The sequence below is a fragment of the Lycium ferocissimum genome, chromosome 5 (genome assembly GCF_029784015.1).
Source record: "Lycium ferocissimum isolate CSIRO_LF1 chromosome 5, AGI_CSIRO_Lferr_CH_V1, whole genome shotgun sequence".
NCBI lineage: Eukaryota > Viridiplantae > Streptophyta > Magnoliopsida > Solanales > Solanaceae > Lycium > Lycium ferocissimum.
The window spans coordinates 2,466,686-2,485,794 of record NC_081346.1 but is presented as its reverse complement, the minus strand read 5'-3'; the positions used below and the strand labels follow the sequence as shown (position 1 = coordinate 2,485,794).

Genomic DNA, 19,109 nt, shown 5'->3' with positions numbered 1-19,109 from the left:
AACTAGAAAAGATGAGAAGAAATTATACGTGCTGCATTAAAAATTTATTAAAAAAATCATATCTAAAAGCTTAAAATCAAGCTCTCAATATTACATTACAACAACAACAAAATAAAACTGAATTGGCAAAGTACTTGCCCAAGTCCACCAACCAGAGTTTTCGAATCTCAAAACTCTTTCTTGGACGAAAAAAAAAAAAACTTCCAATTTGAAAAATTCATGCTCACCCAATTTAGATTTCTCTCCTCTCATTTTTTTTTTTTCCTCTGGTGTATTTGGTACCTTTTTTCATGAAAAAAGTAAATGATAAATATATAATGTTGTTGTAAGATATGTGTTTTTTGATTGACAAACATTCATGTGAGCTCTTGACTTTAGAAAACACAATGCAAGTGAAAACTAAGCTAAAGAAACAATTGTTTGGATGAACTCGTAGTGGCTTATGCTCTTCATTTCCTTCTTCACGCGACAATCAGATATTTCTCAAAATACGAAAAGGTAATTCTTTAACAAAAATAATTAAGTATACTGAAATTGATTTTCATTTAAGATTATTGTATAAATATAAAAGTTTCATTTCATCAAGCTTTTTTAGACACATGTTGCTTAATATTTTTACAAAAATTACTCCTCAATACAAGGTAATGCATAGGTAGCTTTGTCATCGAAAAGTTGGGTGTGGACTTCCACCCCCCTTACCTAAGGGGAATTGTTGGCATTGTATTGTTTGAAAAAGATCATGAGTGATAATTAATTAATTGATACGACCCTATTGTAATACATTTCCATTTTTTATCTACATTTTCATTTTCTAGTTAATTCCAGTTAATAAGCAATTAGTTAGTAGTCACATGTCGGGCACGTGACCGAGGAATTAGTTAGACTAGTCTGTCAAGTTAGTTGATAACTAACTTTTGGAAATAGATTCCCCCCCCCCCCACCCAAAAAAATCCCAAATTCCCACATCGCCAGTAGTTGTTATTCATTGATTGTAATCATCCAAGTTGAATATAAAAGATCAATAAACTCTTCTTTCTCCTTCTAAATTGTTACTCGAGTAAATTTGTTCAAGAGCAATTCTTCATATTTGTTCTTTAGGCAAGCTCAATTTTCTTCTATTTTTGTTGGTAAATACTGGACCTATACCATTAGTAACAAAGCACACGATTCTCTGACCTAAATCATAGGTGATCCTAATACTAGAATGCAAGAGTTGAGGAGAAAGGTCGACTCCTTGAAGGGTTCCCTGGAAGGGGTGGTAAATTCAGTTGCAGAAATGCAGAACTCAGTCGATACTAAGATGGCTCAAGCTATGGATGAAATAAAAATATTATTGTTGGGAAATCTGAACCCTACAAAAGGACCTGCTCCTCATGTGGATTTGAAGGCAAATGGTGCACCTGAAGAGGAAAGAGTTAGAGGTAATGAGAGCGTTGTGAAAAATCCCCAGTTCATTTGAAACTATCAGTTGCAATTTTCTAGTTTTGATGGTACTGGATTGAGAGATTAGTTGTACAAGTGTGAACAATTCTTTGATGTTGAAGAAACCCAGATAACTCCAAAAGTGAAGGTAAATCCTGAGGTTGGAAGGAAAACCTTTGCAATGGCATCGAGCTTACATGAAGCAAGGTTGACAAGAGATTAGCCTAGATGGGGTGAGTATGTTAGATGTTTGTACTTCAGATTTGGATCTGAATTGTTTGATGATCCAATGGGGGATTTAAAAGAACTTAAACAGGTAAATTCTGTCCAAGACTATGTGGATATCTTTGATGAACTGTTAATTGGGGTAGATTTGTAAGATGAGTATGTGGTTAGTTGCTTTATTAGGGGGTTAAAACCTGATATTGGATTAACTGTCAAGATGCTTGGCCCTAGAACCTTAGCTAAAGCTATGAGTTTGTTAAAAGATCCAGAAGAAGAAACCATACGTACAAAAATAAATTTTCCATATTACCCGGCTGCTACCCGATTCTAAATCCTACTTAAAATTTTCTAACCACCGATTCCTCTCCTTTCTCACAAAATTCTAATCCACCACCCAGAAATAATCCCACATTTTCCAAACCACAACAATCCACTAATATCCACTGAACTTACGTCACTACGGAAATCCCCAGTAAACTGACAGAGAATGGATAAAAGGAGGAGTAAAGGGTTGTGCTTTAGATTTGTGATGAGAAATGCCTTTTTATACATGTGTGCGAAACAAAGCAACTCTTTTCTATGAAAGTGGAATAATGTAATGAGATAACTGAGGAAATTAATGAAAATGTAATGGTTGATGCCGCTGAATTCTTGACTATGATAGGTCAAGGTTTAGGGGGCGGTGTGAGGTGCAATTCTACCTCGTAGCTAATGGAGTCCATTACCGTGAATGGAGTTCATGATTTTAGAACTATGAGAGTTACTGTGTCTGTTAAAGGGAAAGTTATTCATGTCCTGATAGGCACTGTAGCACCCACAATTTTTTAGACTTCAACACTGAAAAGAAACTAGGGTGTTTGTTGACTACTATCTTTCATTTTGATGTGTCTATGGCTGATGGCAAGAAAATCCAAAGTAACTGTGTCTGTAAGAATCTTAACTGAAAGATGCAAGGCGTCACTTTTGAATCTGATATGTTAATAATGCCTATTGGTGGTTGCAACACGGTGTTAGGTATTCAATGGTTGATTTCTTTGGAAGATGTTATGTGTAACTTTCAGAAACTCAAAATGGAATTCAGTTCTTGGGTAAGAAGGTATTTTTTTAGGGGAATGCAACCCTCCTCAGCTAAGGTGATTCCACAAGCTGGCATGGCTAAACTACTAGCAAGACCAGCTGAACTTTGTATGGTCTCTGCGGGAATGTTTAATGAAGGGAACTCAGAAGGAAATGGCAGCTTATTCTCATTGGAAGTAGCATAAGAATCAGAGGTGGATGAATGAGTGCAGTCAATTTTGCAAGAGTACAAGGACTTGTTTGAAGTGCTAAAAGAGTTGCCACCTTCCAGATCACATGATCACAAGATCATTTTGAAAGAAGGAACCTCTCCCATTAATATCAGGCCATATAGGTATCCCACCATTCAAAAAGATGAGATTGAAAAGATGGTGGATGAGATGCTAAGCTCGGGAGTGATTAGACACAGCAACGGTCCTTTTATCCTTCTCCTGACAGCAGTCGAGAAAAGATGGGACTTGGAGGATGTATGTGGATTATAGAGAATTGAATAATCACATAATCAAAGACAAATTCCCAATTCCTGTTATTAAAAAACTGCTAGATGAGTTACATGGATCAAGGTATTTTTCTAAGTCGGATTTAAGGTCTGGCTATCACCAGATCAAGATGTTTGAACCTGACATTCCTAATACTGCATTTAGAACTGATCATGACCACTATGAGTTCTTAGTGATGCCATTTGAGCTAACCAATGCACCATCTACATTTCAGAGCCTCATGAACCATACTTTCCATACTCATCTTAGGAAATTTATTTTGGTGTTCTTTGATGATATACTAGTGTACAGTTCTACAATGCATGAACATGTGACTCATTTGAAGACAACTTTCCAGATTCTGAGAGACCATGTGTTATTTGTCAAACAAAGCAAATGTGCTTTTGGAGTGACACAGATTGATTACTTGGGGCATGTCATTTCTAGACAAAGAGTAGATATTGATCCTCACAAGATTGATGATGTACTCAACTAGCCTCAACCAACAACCATCAAGGGGTTGAGAGGATTCTTTGGCCTAGCTGGTTACTATAGAAGATTTATCAAGGGATATGGCAACCTTGCAAGATCCTTACATGACTTGTTGAATAAAGTAACTTCTCTTGAATTGGTTGATGCTAACATTACATTTGCGGGTTGAAATTTTCTATGTCAAAATCACCAGTCCTTGCTTTGCCTGATTTCTCCAAAGACTTTGTAGTTGAGACTGATGCATCAGGTGGGGGTATAAGAGCTTGGCATAAGAAAATAGACCAATTGCTTTCTTTAGTCAAGGATTATGTGACAAAAATAAGGTCCTTTCAGTTTATGAGAGGGAGCACTTGCACTAGTTTCAGCAGTGCAAAAATGGAGACCCTACCTGCTTGGTAGGCATTTTGTGGTCAAAACTGACCACCATAGTCTCAAATATTTGTTGGAGCAAAGAATCACCACACCTAGTCAACAAAAGTGGTTAGTCAAACTCCTTGGGTATGACTACACCATAGATTACAAGAAGGGTAAGAAGAACATTGTAGCTGATGCCCTTTCTAGGAAGGAGGAAACTATACAACTCTATAATATTTCTGGAGTTCAAGACAACTTGTTGGAGGAAGTGAAACAATCATGGGTACAAGATCCTATCCTGCTGAAACTAATTCAAACTATTCAAGTGATCTTGCCACAAAGCTTACTATAAATATCATTGTCATCTTAACTAGGAAGGACAAGTTGATGGTGGGATCTGATATAAGGCAGAAACTACTAGCATTTTATCATGAGGGCTGTTGGGGGTCAACTGCAGGATCAAAGGCACACAAAAACTGAAGATTTTTTCGGAAAAGATGAAACAAGATGTTTATGCTTTTGTGAGACAGTGTGATGTTTGTCAGAAATGTAAAGGGGAGAATGTAGCTTATCCTGGTCTCTTACAACCTCTACCTATCCCTGCTGGTGTTTGGCAGGACATATCTATGGATTTCATAGAGGATCTGCCTAAGGTTGCAGGAAAGGAGGTGATCTTTGTAGTAGTGGACAGACTGAGCAAAGTTGCCCACTTTCCACCTCTTAAACATCCCTATACTGCTTTGGATGTAGCTCAATTGTTCATGAATGAAATTTTTAGATTGCATGGGATGCCAAGATCTATTGTGTCTGATAGAGATGTTGTTTTCACAAGGAAATTCTGGAAGAAGTTTTTTCATCTCCAAAAGGTGTCACTTTTGACTTCTACTGTCTACCATCTACAAACAGATGGTCAGACAGAGGTGGTTAATAGGTGTTTGGAGGGGTATTTGAGATGCTTGACCTTTGAGAAGCCTATAGACTGGCCTAAGTAGTTGCCCTTGGCTGAGTGGCGGTATAATACCACTTTTCATTCCTCGATAAAAATGACTCGTTATGAAGCGTGTATGGTGGAAACCACCCCCCTCCTCCTATATGGCATTTGACTCTCGCTATAGATGTTGTTAATATGAGTTTGGTTACTAGAAAAGCTACATTGAGGACTCTCAAAGCTTGTTTGACTAAGGCTCAATGCAGAATGAAATCACAAGCTAATAAAAAGAGGACAGACGGGAGCTATGACATTGGTGATCGGGCCTATATCAAGTTTCAACCATACATACAACTATCCCATAGATCTCACACATTTCAGAAACTTTCAGCTAAATTCTTCGGTCCTTTTCAGATCACTGCCAAGGTTGGTCAGGTTGCTTACACCTTGGACTTACCTGAGGATGCTAAAATCCACCCTATCTTTCACATTTCACAACTAAAGAGGAAATTTGGTTCTCAGTCTGCTTCAGCTACCCTCCCTGTTTTTCATTCAGACTCAGGTCATGCGCTCCTAACTCCTAAAGCTGTATTAGACAGGAGATTGATTTAGAACCATGGAAGAGTTGTTGCCCAATGGCTTATTAAGTGGTTCAGTGCTGCAGAGGAGGATAGCACTTGGGAGGATTCTCACACATTTTGCGGCGGTTTCCTAACCCCGATCCTTGAGCACAAGGATTGTTTATTGGGGGTGGGGGGGGGGGGGTGTTGATACGACCCTATTGTAATACATTTTCATTTTTTAGTTACATTTCCATTTTCTAGTTAATTCCAATTAATAAGCAATTAGTTGAGTAATTAGTTAGTAGTCACATGCCGGACACGTGACTGAGGAATTAGTTAGACCAGCCTGTCAAGTTAGTTGATAACTAACTTTTGGAAACTGATTTTGCCCCCCCAAAAATCCCAAATTCCCCAATACATAAGTAGTTGTTATTCATTGATTGTAATCATCCAAGTTGAATACTAAGATCAATAAACTCTTCTTTCTCCTTCTAAATTTGTTACTAGAGTAAGCTGTTCAAGAGCAATTCTTCATATTTGTTCTTTAGGCAAGCTAAATTTTCTTCTATTTTTGTTCGTAAATACCTGAGCTGTACCATTAATTAGATGAGGCGTTTCAAACTTAAAGATAATATTCAAATCAAATATTAACACGACGTCATTAAGCGAACCAAGCACCTACGCATGAAGAAGCTATAACTGGTACACGAGTTAGAACTCCTACTGAACTAAAAAAAAAGCATTTGTGTCTTGGTTGGCAATTGTGTTCTCCGGTCATAGCAACATTGAATGAATAGTTGATTTTGGACCCTATTAGTCTGTTAAGTACTCAAATTCTATCTAAAGGATAAAAGATAAGAATTGTTGATGACCCGACGATCTCATCTCCTCTCTATATATTGCTATCACAAAATATAATTAATTTTTGCATTCATTCTAGCATCAACTTATGATCCAATGAGAAAATTTATTGTAATAAATTAATATTTATAATATAATTTAATAAAAACACATAGTGGATGTAAAATTTTACTCATTTAATTTGACCTCAAATCTTCTATCCAGTTCAGTTTGACTGCATAGTTAGAAGTAAGTTTAGCCCGTTAGTTCATTTCACCTTATCTAGTTAGATTGCTATACATAGTTATTAGGGGCGTTGGTGCCCTCTGGTGGGGGGGGGGGTGGTGGGTGGCGTGGGAGGGAGAGGAAAATAAACACTACTGTGAAAGAAAAGGGGCAATTTACAGGATTGCCCTAGCCCATTGGGTGGTCTTTAATTTTTGTCCCTCAAATTGGTGGTCTTTCATTTTTGCCCGCCGCTAAAAATCCCTTGCTTTCGGGTTTGAACCCCCGGTCAAAAATTTTAAAAAAAAATCGCAAGACAGAGTTTCAAACTCTAACTTAAGGTAGAGTTTTGAAGGCGAAATCTTGCATTAAGACAGAGTTTTGAAGGCGAAATTCTGTCTTGCGAATCCAAACCTCTGTCTTACGATATTCCTTCTTTTTTTTACTGAGCTGAGGTTCGAATTTAGAAACTCGGAATATTAGGCGAAGGACAAAAATTAAAGACCATCAATTTGAGGGGCAAAATTAAAGACCACCCCAAAAGAAGGACAATCCGCCCAAAAAAATGAAATAAAAGGAGACTAACACCATTATTGCATCGCTTCTGCCTTGGAAAAATATATTTTTTGGCCCATACCATATTCTCTTTTGTTAATAATTATTATAATTCTCATTGGACAGTTAGAGTAAGAATATTTTGAAACCAAACGTTATAAGAGGAAGACACAATTTACACCTCAAAAAAAAGAAAAGAATATTGGTAGTTTGGTGAGCGTATTGAAATAGACAAAAAAAAAAAAAAAATTGAAATATGGCGAGTTACATGACATAAATTTGGGTGGAGAGAAATTTCATACGCCCAAGTGTATCAATAAATCCTTTTCATACCTACACGTGCCAACATTTTCATACTAATTGTTCCGCAATCACAAATTAGTTGTCATGTTTCGCTTCTCGATAGTCAGTGAAGATAAACATTTTAATATGTATTTAGTTTATCATACTAATATGAGAATAATTACAACTTGTAGTACTTTTCATATAGTTTTTAAATATTAATCTAAATCCAATTCAGTTTGGAAGATAGTCAAACTCTCTTCTCTCTCTCCCTATGACAATTAATTTGAGACAGATGGAGTAGATTTGAAAATTCTGCCCCAAGTGGTTGAAGACTCAAACATGTATAGCTTAAGTTGAGCTAGCAACGAATAAAATGAATATGGACAAATATAGGGGAAGGGGGAGTATTTTAAAAAAGTCAAGATTTCCATAACTCGCTTTCAATGAATATGGACGTATTTTGTGGTCATATAAACAAGTATATCCAGACAAAAAGACTTGCACAGCCGTGACGCTGCACGGTTCCATATATAAACATCACATAACTCAACCATTGCTCAATAATTGCTAAAACAAACACAGAGAGACCAACATCATTTTCGAAAAAGATGCCTGAAAATTTGTTAACCCAAGTTGTAATACCTCAACAGAAGTTCTTTAATGGAGTTCCTTTCCCTGCTGTGTTATCTCCAAACCCAAACACTGATCATACTAAATCACAACTACCTCAGATAATTAAAGAACAAAAACCATGGATTGGGTCACTTCTACATCAATCTGGGGCTATTCTTTTCAGGGGATTTCCTGTGAACTCAGCATCAGACTTTAACGATGTTGTTGAAGCTTTTGGCTACGAGGAACTGCCGTATGTGGGTGGTGCTGCTCCTCGTACCAATGTTGTTGGTCGTGTTTTCACCTCTAATGAGTCCCCACCTGATCAAAAAATTCCCTTTCATCATGAAATGGCTCAGGTATATGATCTATCACTAGTACTTTACTTGTATATATATTGTCCTTTGCTATTCTATTAAATCCTGTAGAGCAGAATGGATAAAAAAGATTGTGCCTTGATTGAATTTGAGGTGTGTAATTGATTGAATTATTGGTGGTTATAAAATCAAGGCTTGTAAAAACAATTACTAGTACTCCCTAAGTCTTAAATTGTTAGTCGTGTATCATTTTTACACGCCCCTTAAGAAATACTATTAATTAGGATGGAGTTTTGGTTATTTTAACCTTATTTATGCCTTTTAAGATATAGGATTAAATTTCTATTCATTGAATATTTAATCTATTTTTGTGTCAACTTGGGGTATTTGTAGTCTTCAAGAACAATTATTACTAAGGGTAAAATGAGAAAAAACATAGTACTTGTAATTGGTTTTATCTTAAATTTCTAAAATGACAAATAATTTGAGACAACTATTTTAGAAATCACGACAAATATTTGAGATAGAGGAAGTAGTAGATAGCTCTTAATCAACTATTTATACAAAAGTTTAGGTTATATACTACGTCAAATTAAAGATTTTTACACTATTAGGTCAACCATAGGCCAGTCAAAAGATATCTATAGTTAAATCTCCTTAAAATGTGTGGGATTTGTAAGATTACTGGTACAATAGATTCCAGATGGTGTAAAAATTACTTAATCTGATGGTATATGTAACTTAAACTCTTTATATAAAGAAAAACAAAAACCTTTTTCACTCTCGTATAAGATCAAGACAATGTTCTTTTATTTAGTTAATCTATTGGATGTTAAATTTAGCATTTTTATTTTGGAGTAGGTTCCCGAGTATCCATCAAAGTTGTTTTTCTTTTGTGATGTGGAACCTGGAAGTGGGGGAGAAACTCCTATAGTCCTGAGTCATGTTGTATATGAGAAGATGAAGAATAAGTACCCTGAGTTTGTTGAGCGATTGGAAGAGCATGGCTTAATGTATATAAGGGTATTAGGAGAAGATGATGATCCTTCTTCCCCAATTGGCCGAGGCTGGAAGTCTACATTTTTAACCAAAGACAAAAGTGTGGCTGAAGAGAGGTTTGTACTTTGCTCCTTTGTTTTCTTTTCAGCTTGTTTCTAAGTTGCTAAAAAAACATATCTTTCACTATTTTAGTAGCTAGATGAGTTAACTTGTACCTTTTGTTGCACTATCTGTGTTCTTAATTGGCTTGAAATCTAGCAGTAATGATGCAAAAGTTTAACTCTTAGGGTGTGTTTGGTATGGAGCAAACATTTTCTGGGAAATGTTTCCAATTTGCTCATGTTTGGTTGGTCAAAATGTTTTGGAAAACGCTTTCTCTAGGAAAACAAGTTCCTTGAAACTGAGGAAAAAAACTTCCCTAATGGAAGTTGGGAAAACAAGTTCCATAAGTTAACATTCCAAGTTCGTTGTCTCTTCCCCACCCACCCAATGCCCTCAACCCCCACCCCTTGACCATTCCACTGCCACCCCCGAACCCCCATTCCGCCCTATTCCACCTTCATAAATGTTCTTGGATGATATTTTTTTGCTTACTTACCAAACACTAGAAAATAAGTAAAAAAAGCACTCAAGAAAATATTTTCCTTCATGCCAAACACACCACAGGATGAAGGTCAATGGGTTGCTAATGTTGTTATGAAACCCAATGCCTGATGATTGTTACAATGTCTGCCTGGCATGATATTAAACAGGGCTGCCAAGTTAGGGATGAAGCTGGAATGGATAGAAGATGGAGTTAAAACTGTAATGGGACCTATACCAGGCATCAAATTCAACCAAGAAAGGAAGCAGAAAATATGGTTCAATAGCATGGTAGCTGCTTATACTGGATGGAAAGATGCTAGAAATGATCCTGTGAAAGCAGTCACTTTTGGAGATGGTCAGCCTTTGCCTGCTGAAGTTGTACATGATTGTTTAAGCATCCTTGAGGATGAAAGTGTTGCGATTCCATGGAAGAAAGGTGATGTCTTGCTGATTGATAATTTGGCTGTTCTTCACTCCAGGAAATCTTTCATCCCACCTCGTCGTGTATTAGCTTCACTCTGCAAGTAGAATCAATCCTAAAGAATATAGGGATGAAATTTCCTGTCTGATGTTTGTAGTAGTCTGTCTTCTATTTGGTCCTCTCTATGGATAGATTTTGAAGAACTTCCTATTTTCTTTCTCTAATATCCATTTTATGGAAACTGTGATGGTAATTTTTATAGTTTTGTTATCTTGTATGCATGGAGAACCCCAGCTAGTCACTACAACATACATCCCAAGGCCCTACTGTCGAAGATGTAGGATGTGTTTTGTATGGAGGACAAGAATGTTTTTTAATCTTCCCATGATTGGTTGGTCAAAATGTTTTGAATTTTTTTCTAAATTGAAACAAATTTCTTGAAAATTAAGAAATAGTAGGGAAAGAGGTTTCATAAGTGGCATTGCACACTCACTGTCTCCTCCCATCCCTACGAGTTCATCCAACTCTATTAATCCACAATGCTGGTCTGAGCCAATTGCCTTGGATATAGAATGTAACCAAAATATTATATGAACCAATCCAATAACCTTTACATTAGACCTTAGGATAAAGTGTCTAAACTCAACCTTGCCAAGCTTCTTCTCCTGAAGAGTGAAGATGATATATGGTATTTCACATTATGTAAGAAATGGCCAACTTCCTAAAATTGGCAAGCGGTAACACATTTTAGGTGTTTCCCTAAGGACGGCATTTAAGTTTTTAAATGTTTAAACTACTATAAAAATATTAAACAAGAACACACCATTGTAAAATATACAATCTGCAAGCATTAAAATGGAAGGAGCTTCAACATTTCGGGTAATAAATGAAAACTTTTACAATATATTAATTGCAAAACTGCAGCTTAAATTCCCGGAAATTATATCAAAAAAGAAAAAGAAAATCCGCTATATGAGAAATTACTCAGTACATAAAAAAGATACATGAGAAAGAATGATAAGACAAAAGTGACTGGACTGGTAAAATGGAGAAGATTGACTCCAATGATAACTATGTACATTATATATGTATGATGAGGATGCAAGGCAACACCTAGCATATGGAAAAACGATGAAAGTGCTTTGCTTAGTTTTCTGAGACAGACCACTCTCATGACCTATCTTCCCTGCACAATGCCACTGAACACTTGACTGTTCCCAGCAAGAGTTGCTTCCCACTCCACAGAGGATAACAGTATTTGTGAAAGCGTAATCACCACTTGCTTCATGTCCGGTCTCAATATTGGATCATCATCCGCACATTGCTTAGCCAGTATAGCCACCTACCAAAGTAAACATGGAGGACACAATGAAATAAGTCGTGAAATCTCATTAGAAAATCAATCACCGATGTCACTCAGCTGATAATAGCTAAGAACAGTATCAAGAACCTTTTTTGTTTTGTTTTTGGGATTGATAGTGTGAGGGCAATTTTTTTAATCTTAAACTATCTGTTCAGTCTAATATTTTAATTAAACCAATTGAGAAAGTTAGATTCCCTACCAATTCTATGTACGTTATTGTCCCGTTTCAATGTAGATGAGGCACAACTTGAACTGATAGAAAGTTGACAGACATAATTTTTTTTTTTTTTTTTTGTGAGTAAGAAGTTGCCAAATATAATAGTTAAGCTGTAACTTACCTTGAAAACACAGTCAGAAGGGTACAAATCCATCAAACTGGGATCCAGCTGGTCTTTCAAGCTTGCCATACTAGTAGAGTCGGGTGAGTTCCTCAGAGCTGACAGCATCTGCAATTATATAGCATTAATCGCTGCCAATAATCGATTTATAGTGTGCATGTAAGTGTGTAAAATATGTATGTTTAGGCATACACATTATGTATACCAATATGTAGATCGGGTCCAATAATATAGCTATGTACATAACAATAGACAATAAATTTGTGGAATTTCTGAATTTTTCTATAAAGTAGAGCATTTAGGAAGTTGATGAACTAATCCTAAACCAGAGAATAGTAAACATCCCGATTTGATAAAGATGCCAGATAGGTGACATCTAGTAATATGTTGACCATGCATGATGGATGCCAAAACATTTTCCAGAGCTTTCATGAATTTGAATGATAAAATTGATTTTTTTCATGTTTTTTAGTCACATAACAGAATAGAAGTGGCAATGTTGGGAAATCGAATCCATAAGGGAGCATGCCTGAACAGTTTGTGAGCAATAAGACTTACAATGGACACTAAGGAACGTCTTTCTGCAGTTTTCATCACATTGCCTTCAGTCCGGGTGACGGCCTCTTTCCCTGTCAGCATCTCAAAAAGAACAACACCAAATGCATACACATCAGTCTTTTTAGTTGCCAGGCCATCCCTCAAATATCTGCAACAGCAAGAGAAACAAACAAAATCAGAGAGAAGCAAGTTTCAGTTTGTGTTATTACTTATTGTTGGTTATGTGCTTACTCTGGAGCTACATAGCCATAGGTTCCAACAACTCGTGTTACAGATGCGTCTCCATCATTAGTTATCCCCATAAGTTTTGACAAACCAAAATCTGAAATCTGTTGCAAAACAAACACAATGAGAATTTGAGTTTGAAAAAAGACGCGCATAAAGGAGAAAATCCCGGCACCAAAATTGCTTTACAACCTTTGCTCTAAAAGAATCATCAAGCAGGATGTTACTAGTCTTTATATCTCGATGCACATAATGCGGCTTGGTGTGCTCGTGAATGTATTCTAGACCTCTAGCAGCATCAAGTGCAATTTGGACCCTCATGATCCAAGAGAGAGGTGTATGGCCTACACAAAATAAGAGGTCAGATCATCTAGCATTTTCACCAAAATACAGCATTAGTGAGGCATTTCCATAGCAACAACTGGAAAAAAGGTATATATACACCACGCATAAATTCTAAGCTTGGTGATTATCTTCAAGATGTGCACCTTTGTTCTGAGGATCGTGCAAGTGGCTTTTAAGAGAGCCCTTCTGGGCATATTCATAAACGAGGAATAGTTCGTCATTACTGACTGCATAACCGATCAATTCTACCTTGACAAAATAATACCAAGACAGGAGTCAAATTTTGAATTGATGGAGCACTATCATCAAGCTCCAAAACAAAAACTCAGGATGCTGCAGTGAAATTCAGTATTCATTACCAAATTCAGATGATGAACTTTACATAAAACTTTCATCTCGGCAGTAAATTCTTTTGTTTTCGTGGCAGTCATTCTTTTAATTGCAACTTCCTGAAAGGTTAACATTCCAAAGTAATAAGTAAGTTAATAGGCCATGTTGACAGGAAACCATTCAATATAGGTAAGGTAGAGAGAAGTAACCTGGTTGCGGAGAATGGCGTAATAGACAGAACCATAAGTTCCATGACCAAGCAGATTGGAGTCGGAAAATCCATCAGTAGAAGATAGAATGTCTTCATAGGCGAAAACAAGAGGTTTTTCCATGTCAAAGACATCAGTCCCTATAACTGCAGGACGCACAAAAAAAGTCAATTAATTAATAGTCAATTATTATATTGAGAAGTCCTGCACGATATTGAAACCATTCTACACACTTTATGCGCCATTATGAGAAAAGGTGAAAAATTTCTATGGTACATTTTCAAACGACCTGTAGCATAGTGGCACACCATTGCGAAGCGAGTAAGGACTAAGGCCAGCATAGGCTTGGCAATTTCAACTTATCCCAGCTATAACAACTCGAGTTCAATTCCAAAAGCAATATTATTTAACTTTTGAGAGCTTATCTGACATCCATGGCTTATTTGCTTTCTATTTGACTACGATAACTTGATCAATGTCATGTCTATCACTTTCAGAAGTATTATAGAATAACTTTGTTTTAGTTTTATGTTTCCATCAGAAAATGGATTCAAGGATATGTTTACATAAAGATTAATAAAGAACCAAACTCCTTTTCTTCTTTCCCAACTTCCCGTCCCCCCTCTAGCAGGAGGACTATAACAGGAGTGGCTTATGATTTGCTTGATGCTTTTAGAACACGTGCCGGAACATTGTAATACATATAAGAAGCAAGTGACTTGGTCTCACGCATAAAGTTTTGAAGGAATTTAACAGGAAGGATCTTTGGTAATATTAAAAGAGCAAAAGCATGCATGCCTATGTACTGACCTTTTGGAATATTCATCTGTTGGTCACTAGATTCTCCATTCGGTTCTTGCCGGTCCCCTATGTACCTTCCTGATGCACAGCAGAAACTTGTATTTCGAAGAATCTGGAACTTATGAGAAATCTTCTCATTGGAACCAGCTGTGTGACTTCTCTCAGTGCTGGAAAAACATCTTGACGACCTCCACGAAACAAAAGCAAGAATGACGGCAATCAAGAGAAGACCAGCACCCAAACCCCCAATTATCCACCAGTAAATAGCATGACTTTTATGATTCTCCACAACTCCTGCAGACACAGTTGAACCTTGGAGATTATTTACTGCAACAGAAAGGTAACCATCTAAAACACATCTACAGTAGAAAAGTCCATTAAGATATGGAGTCCTGAAATACTTCTGAGGATTTTCATCTTTAATTGAGAAAACAACCATAGCTTGAAAAGAACTTAGCAAATCATTGAAAGTAAAGCATTTCAAATTAGATGAATTACAAAGTTACTGCATAGATAAATTGAGGATATGACTGACAGGGAAGTATGACTTTATAGTGGATTTGTTTTGCAAACTCAAAAGTGTCATGAAAGAAGGAAAAATACAATGATATATTGAACACATCTCATAAAAGAAATATAATAGCTTGACACTTACCATATAACATAGGGTATACATAAAACTGAAAGATGAATAAAAAATTTACGCAGCCAACAATTGGTGATAGAATAAAGATAAATTCAGTTGAATGCCAAGACGAAACCTTATATTCAGATAGAAGTCTATATTTTTCATTGCAATAACAGAGAATAGCTCGCCGAATGATAATCAAACTCTTGGATCAGCTCGCAAAGGAAGTTCTCTTGTTCCACCGACAGAGATTTCGGCAGGCATTGCCTCGCGGAACTACTAACAAAAAAAAAAAGGGCACAAAAACATGCCATGCCATGACTCTTATAAAGTTAAATCTATTGGCTTGTGTGTAAAACTACACATGAACATCGTCCTTGAGTGATATTAAGATGGAAAACATACAACCAACAAGAAAATAAGAACGCCCATAAGCTATTAAGAAACTATCTTTCTTACCTGAAATATCAGCAACAGCAGGTGCCGGAGCAGGAGCAGGAACGGTGTCAGGATATGGGTCACCAGGAACTGAACAGACACGAAGTCGTTAAAGTAAAGTACTTCTAAACCAAAATAGGCTTATTAGGAAAGCTATTGACTATGAGTAAATGCAAGATAGTTATTGAGCCTCGCAAAGTCCTTCACAATCAAGAATAATAGTGGACCTAAACATAAGTAGCAAAAGCAGAATTGGGACTTAAGTCTGTCAAGAGCATATTCCTCTCACTTTTCTTATCAAGCCATCCAGTGAAGGAAAGAATATCACCAAGGATTTAGGGGGGATCAGAATTCAGTATCAGCAACCACATAAAATTTCCTCTTAAAACACTGGTTATATAACTGCTCCGCTAGGTGATATATGTTTAAGTGGAAATAAAAATAAATGCTCTTTCATAATATTCAAGGACCATATCTTAGTAATTTAACCTAGATATCCACGACTTTATAGGAGAGCAGTTGGAGTCACATAGCGTCCTGCTATATTCACAGAAAGAAAACTTCATTTTAAGGAATGGTTATTATACTAATGGCCTATACTTCCTGCTGAAGAAATAAAAAACTATTACCTACATCATTCAGTTATACTTCAGCAATCTTCATGCAGAACAGTTAAATTTAGTTAAACACATGCGATCTCTTATGCAGATAAAACGGCACAATAAGAGTGCCCATATGTTCATCTTCATACCAGGTCCTCCTTAACGCTTACAAGTCATGTGATAAAATTATTCTGCTTTATAGTTGGATGTATCGTTGAAACTAATATACTATATGATGTATTCTATAGGACATTTTATCCATCGAGATACGCATTTCCCTTGACACAATCAATCCAAACTCTTTAAGTGATCAGAGGCAACTGATTTTGGCCATGCCCCAAGGGTTGCCACGCTAATTCCCATTACATCCACTTTAAACAACTTTCACTATTTAGTGCAAAAAGTCTAGAGCTTTTTAGATGTCTTGAACAGTGTTCTCATGTTCACTATTGAATGCAAGCATTAGGTAGTCGATGATCTTCTCCGGACCTAATTATAACATAAGTTGGTATCTTCCTCCCCCACCCCCAACAAACAAACAAAAAAGAAAGAAAAACCTGAATAATCTTCCTCAGCAACTAAAAGTTCAAAATTCAATCTCACTTATTTCTACAACCAACACAATTTGATTAATCAAGAAGCTTCTAAATCATCCTAAATCAAAATACTGAAACACATTTGGATTTGAAAAAAGACAAAACAGGCTTCACAAGAGGGAAAAGAAACTCATACCTGAATTCAATGGCACATAGTATAAAGATCCCACAGTGAAATTATCAGGATTGGCAATTCCATTAACAGTCTCAATATTATCCATACTAACCCCAAACCTACTAGACAAAGACCCCACAGTATCATCATCTGTCATCACATAACTCATGAGATAATTCCACAACCCACTTGAGCATCCACATATGAGCTTCAATGAAACCACTGCTCCTTTCTTAGCTTCCCTTGTAAAATTAGTTGGAAAATAAGCCAACCCATCATAAGCATCAACAACAATATTATACACAGATCCATTGTTCTTTCTAACAGTAAATGTTGTGTTTGTCAAATACATATTCATCCCAGTAGCACAAGAACAGTTCTTTCTTATAAAGACATAACCTTTACCATTTCCTTCCACAGTTATGTCATTTGGTAACACATCAAACATGCTTTGGATCACTGGAAGGGTCTGTTCTTTGGTGGGTTTAAATGCCAAGAAAGAAGTACACAAACGACCAGTGTCAGTACAGTTTGATGGAGTAGGGTATGATTGACAAAAAGGGACAATCTTGAAAATGGTGAACAGACAAAGTATTGCAAGAAATGTTGATTTTATATGATCCATTGTAATAAAGATCGAATCTTTGATAGATTTAGTGAAATGGGTCAATGGAAACTGATCAAAAACTTAAAGAAAAACATGAAAAAGAATTGCAACGAGTTGAATCTTAAGAGAAAGAAGTAGAGAGAAGAAGAAGAGAACATAACATTTTGTTATGTTGGTGGGGGGTTGTATTGTAATGGTTGAAAACAAGGTATTTAGTGAAACTTAATACTGATTCAGTGACTGGTAACTAATCTGAGACTGCAAAAACAACCAAAAAGCAAAAAATATGGGAAGAGAGACAAATCACCCTGAGATTTTTCAGAGAAATGGATATCATTTTTTTCCACTGACTAAACTGCACTATCGAGTTAGTGACTAATCAACATTAAATATGGCATTTAGTACTCTGTAAGAATGAACACATTCAAGAAAGCTAAAGGAATCAACGTTGTCTATGTAGCCAACGTTTAAATGACCAAGAATCTTGTTTTAAAGATACAACAATTACTAGTTTAAGTCAACTACATAAATCATAATTTTTCATTCTTCTTTATTTGGGGTTTATCTTAATCTTGATCTTTTCCAGCTTTATACAGTTAAAAGAGCAAATCCTTTTTAACTTCCGTTATTATTATCGTATTAAAATAATCAAAATTACGTTGCAAGTTTTATCTTTCTTTAAGCTGAAGGTCTATAAAAAATAATCTTTTCACTGTCTACAAAGATAGGAATAAGTTTTGCGTGCATCCTACCTTCCTCAAAATTCACTAGTTGAATTACAATGAATATGTTATTGTTATTGTTATTGTTGTAATTACTTTGCAATTTCAAGCAAGTTGAAATTTACTATACTGAATTGGAAACTTAACCTCTTGGTTCTAAATTTAATTTTTGTATGAGATGTTACCAGTTAAATATTGGCAGGGCCAGAAGTGGAAATGAGCATCAGAGATTAAAAACAAGAAAATGACTTGTTTTGGGAAAAGGAAAGCACAAGTTGCGAGAGCTGTGCAAGTAAAAGAGTACTTGGGGTCCACTCCCCAAGTACATGTACCACATAGTTTGCCTTGCCGCCAAAAAAAATCTCTCCTTCAAGGATCGCCGATCTTTGCACCATCAAAGCTTGACGGGGTCATTTGCACTTTTGGCCCTATTTTGTATTGGTTCTTCAATTTTTCCCCTCATAGCAAATACTTTCTCCGTCTCAAAATAAGTACTATCTTAATAAAAATTATATCCATTAATAAATTAATAAATATAATATGAAGTTTACTAAACTATTCATGTTTATCAGATATTTATTTAGAATCGAGCAATATTAAAAAGAACTCATTTTGAAAACACCTGTCAATATTTGTCTTAAATTTCTAAGGTGACACTCGTTTTAGACAATTTATTTTTTTGTTAAGATGATATTTATTTTGGGACGGGGATAACTTTTTTATGAATCGTAAATTTATATTTTTACATGATAATATTTCACAAATTATGCCGCATGACTTTTGTCTTCAAACTTATGTCCACCGGGCATAAGTTTGATTGGTAAACGATAAAATTAAAGATCAATCCATTTGA

General features: G+C 36.1%; 2 protein-coding genes across 2 annotated transcripts; one reads left to right on the top strand and one right to left on the bottom strand.

The window, feature by feature from the left end:
• Window positions 1–7,971: 7,971 nt before the first annotated feature.
• On the top strand, window positions 7,972–10,649 carry LOC132055394 (clavaminate synthase-like protein At3g21360). The gene is made up of 3 exons (XM_059447193.1): window positions 7,972–8,416; window positions 9,236–9,489; window positions 10,126–10,649. The coding sequence occupies exons 1-3, from the start codon at window positions 8,054–8,056 to the stop codon at window positions 10,484–10,486; spliced, it is 978 nt and encodes a 325-aa protein (XP_059303176.1). The 5' UTR covers window positions 7,972–8,053; the 3' UTR covers window positions 10,487–10,649.
• A 613-nt stretch (window positions 10,650–11,262) lies between these two features.
• Window positions 11,263–17,965, bottom strand: LOC132055393 (lysM domain receptor-like kinase 3). The gene is made up of 11 exons (XM_059447192.1): window positions 16,949–17,965; window positions 15,636–15,704; window positions 14,558–14,842; window positions 13,748–13,893; window positions 13,568–13,657; window positions 13,352–13,457; window positions 13,056–13,207; window positions 12,870–12,967; window positions 12,639–12,786; window positions 12,081–12,188; window positions 11,263–11,721 (listed from the first exon to the last, which is right to left on the bottom strand). The coding sequence occupies exons 1-11, from the start codon at window positions 17,550–17,552 to the stop codon at window positions 11,557–11,559; spliced, it is 1,971 nt and encodes a 656-aa protein (XP_059303175.1). The 5' UTR covers window positions 17,553–17,965; the 3' UTR covers window positions 11,263–11,556.
• Window positions 17,966–19,109: the final 1,144 nt, after the last annotated feature.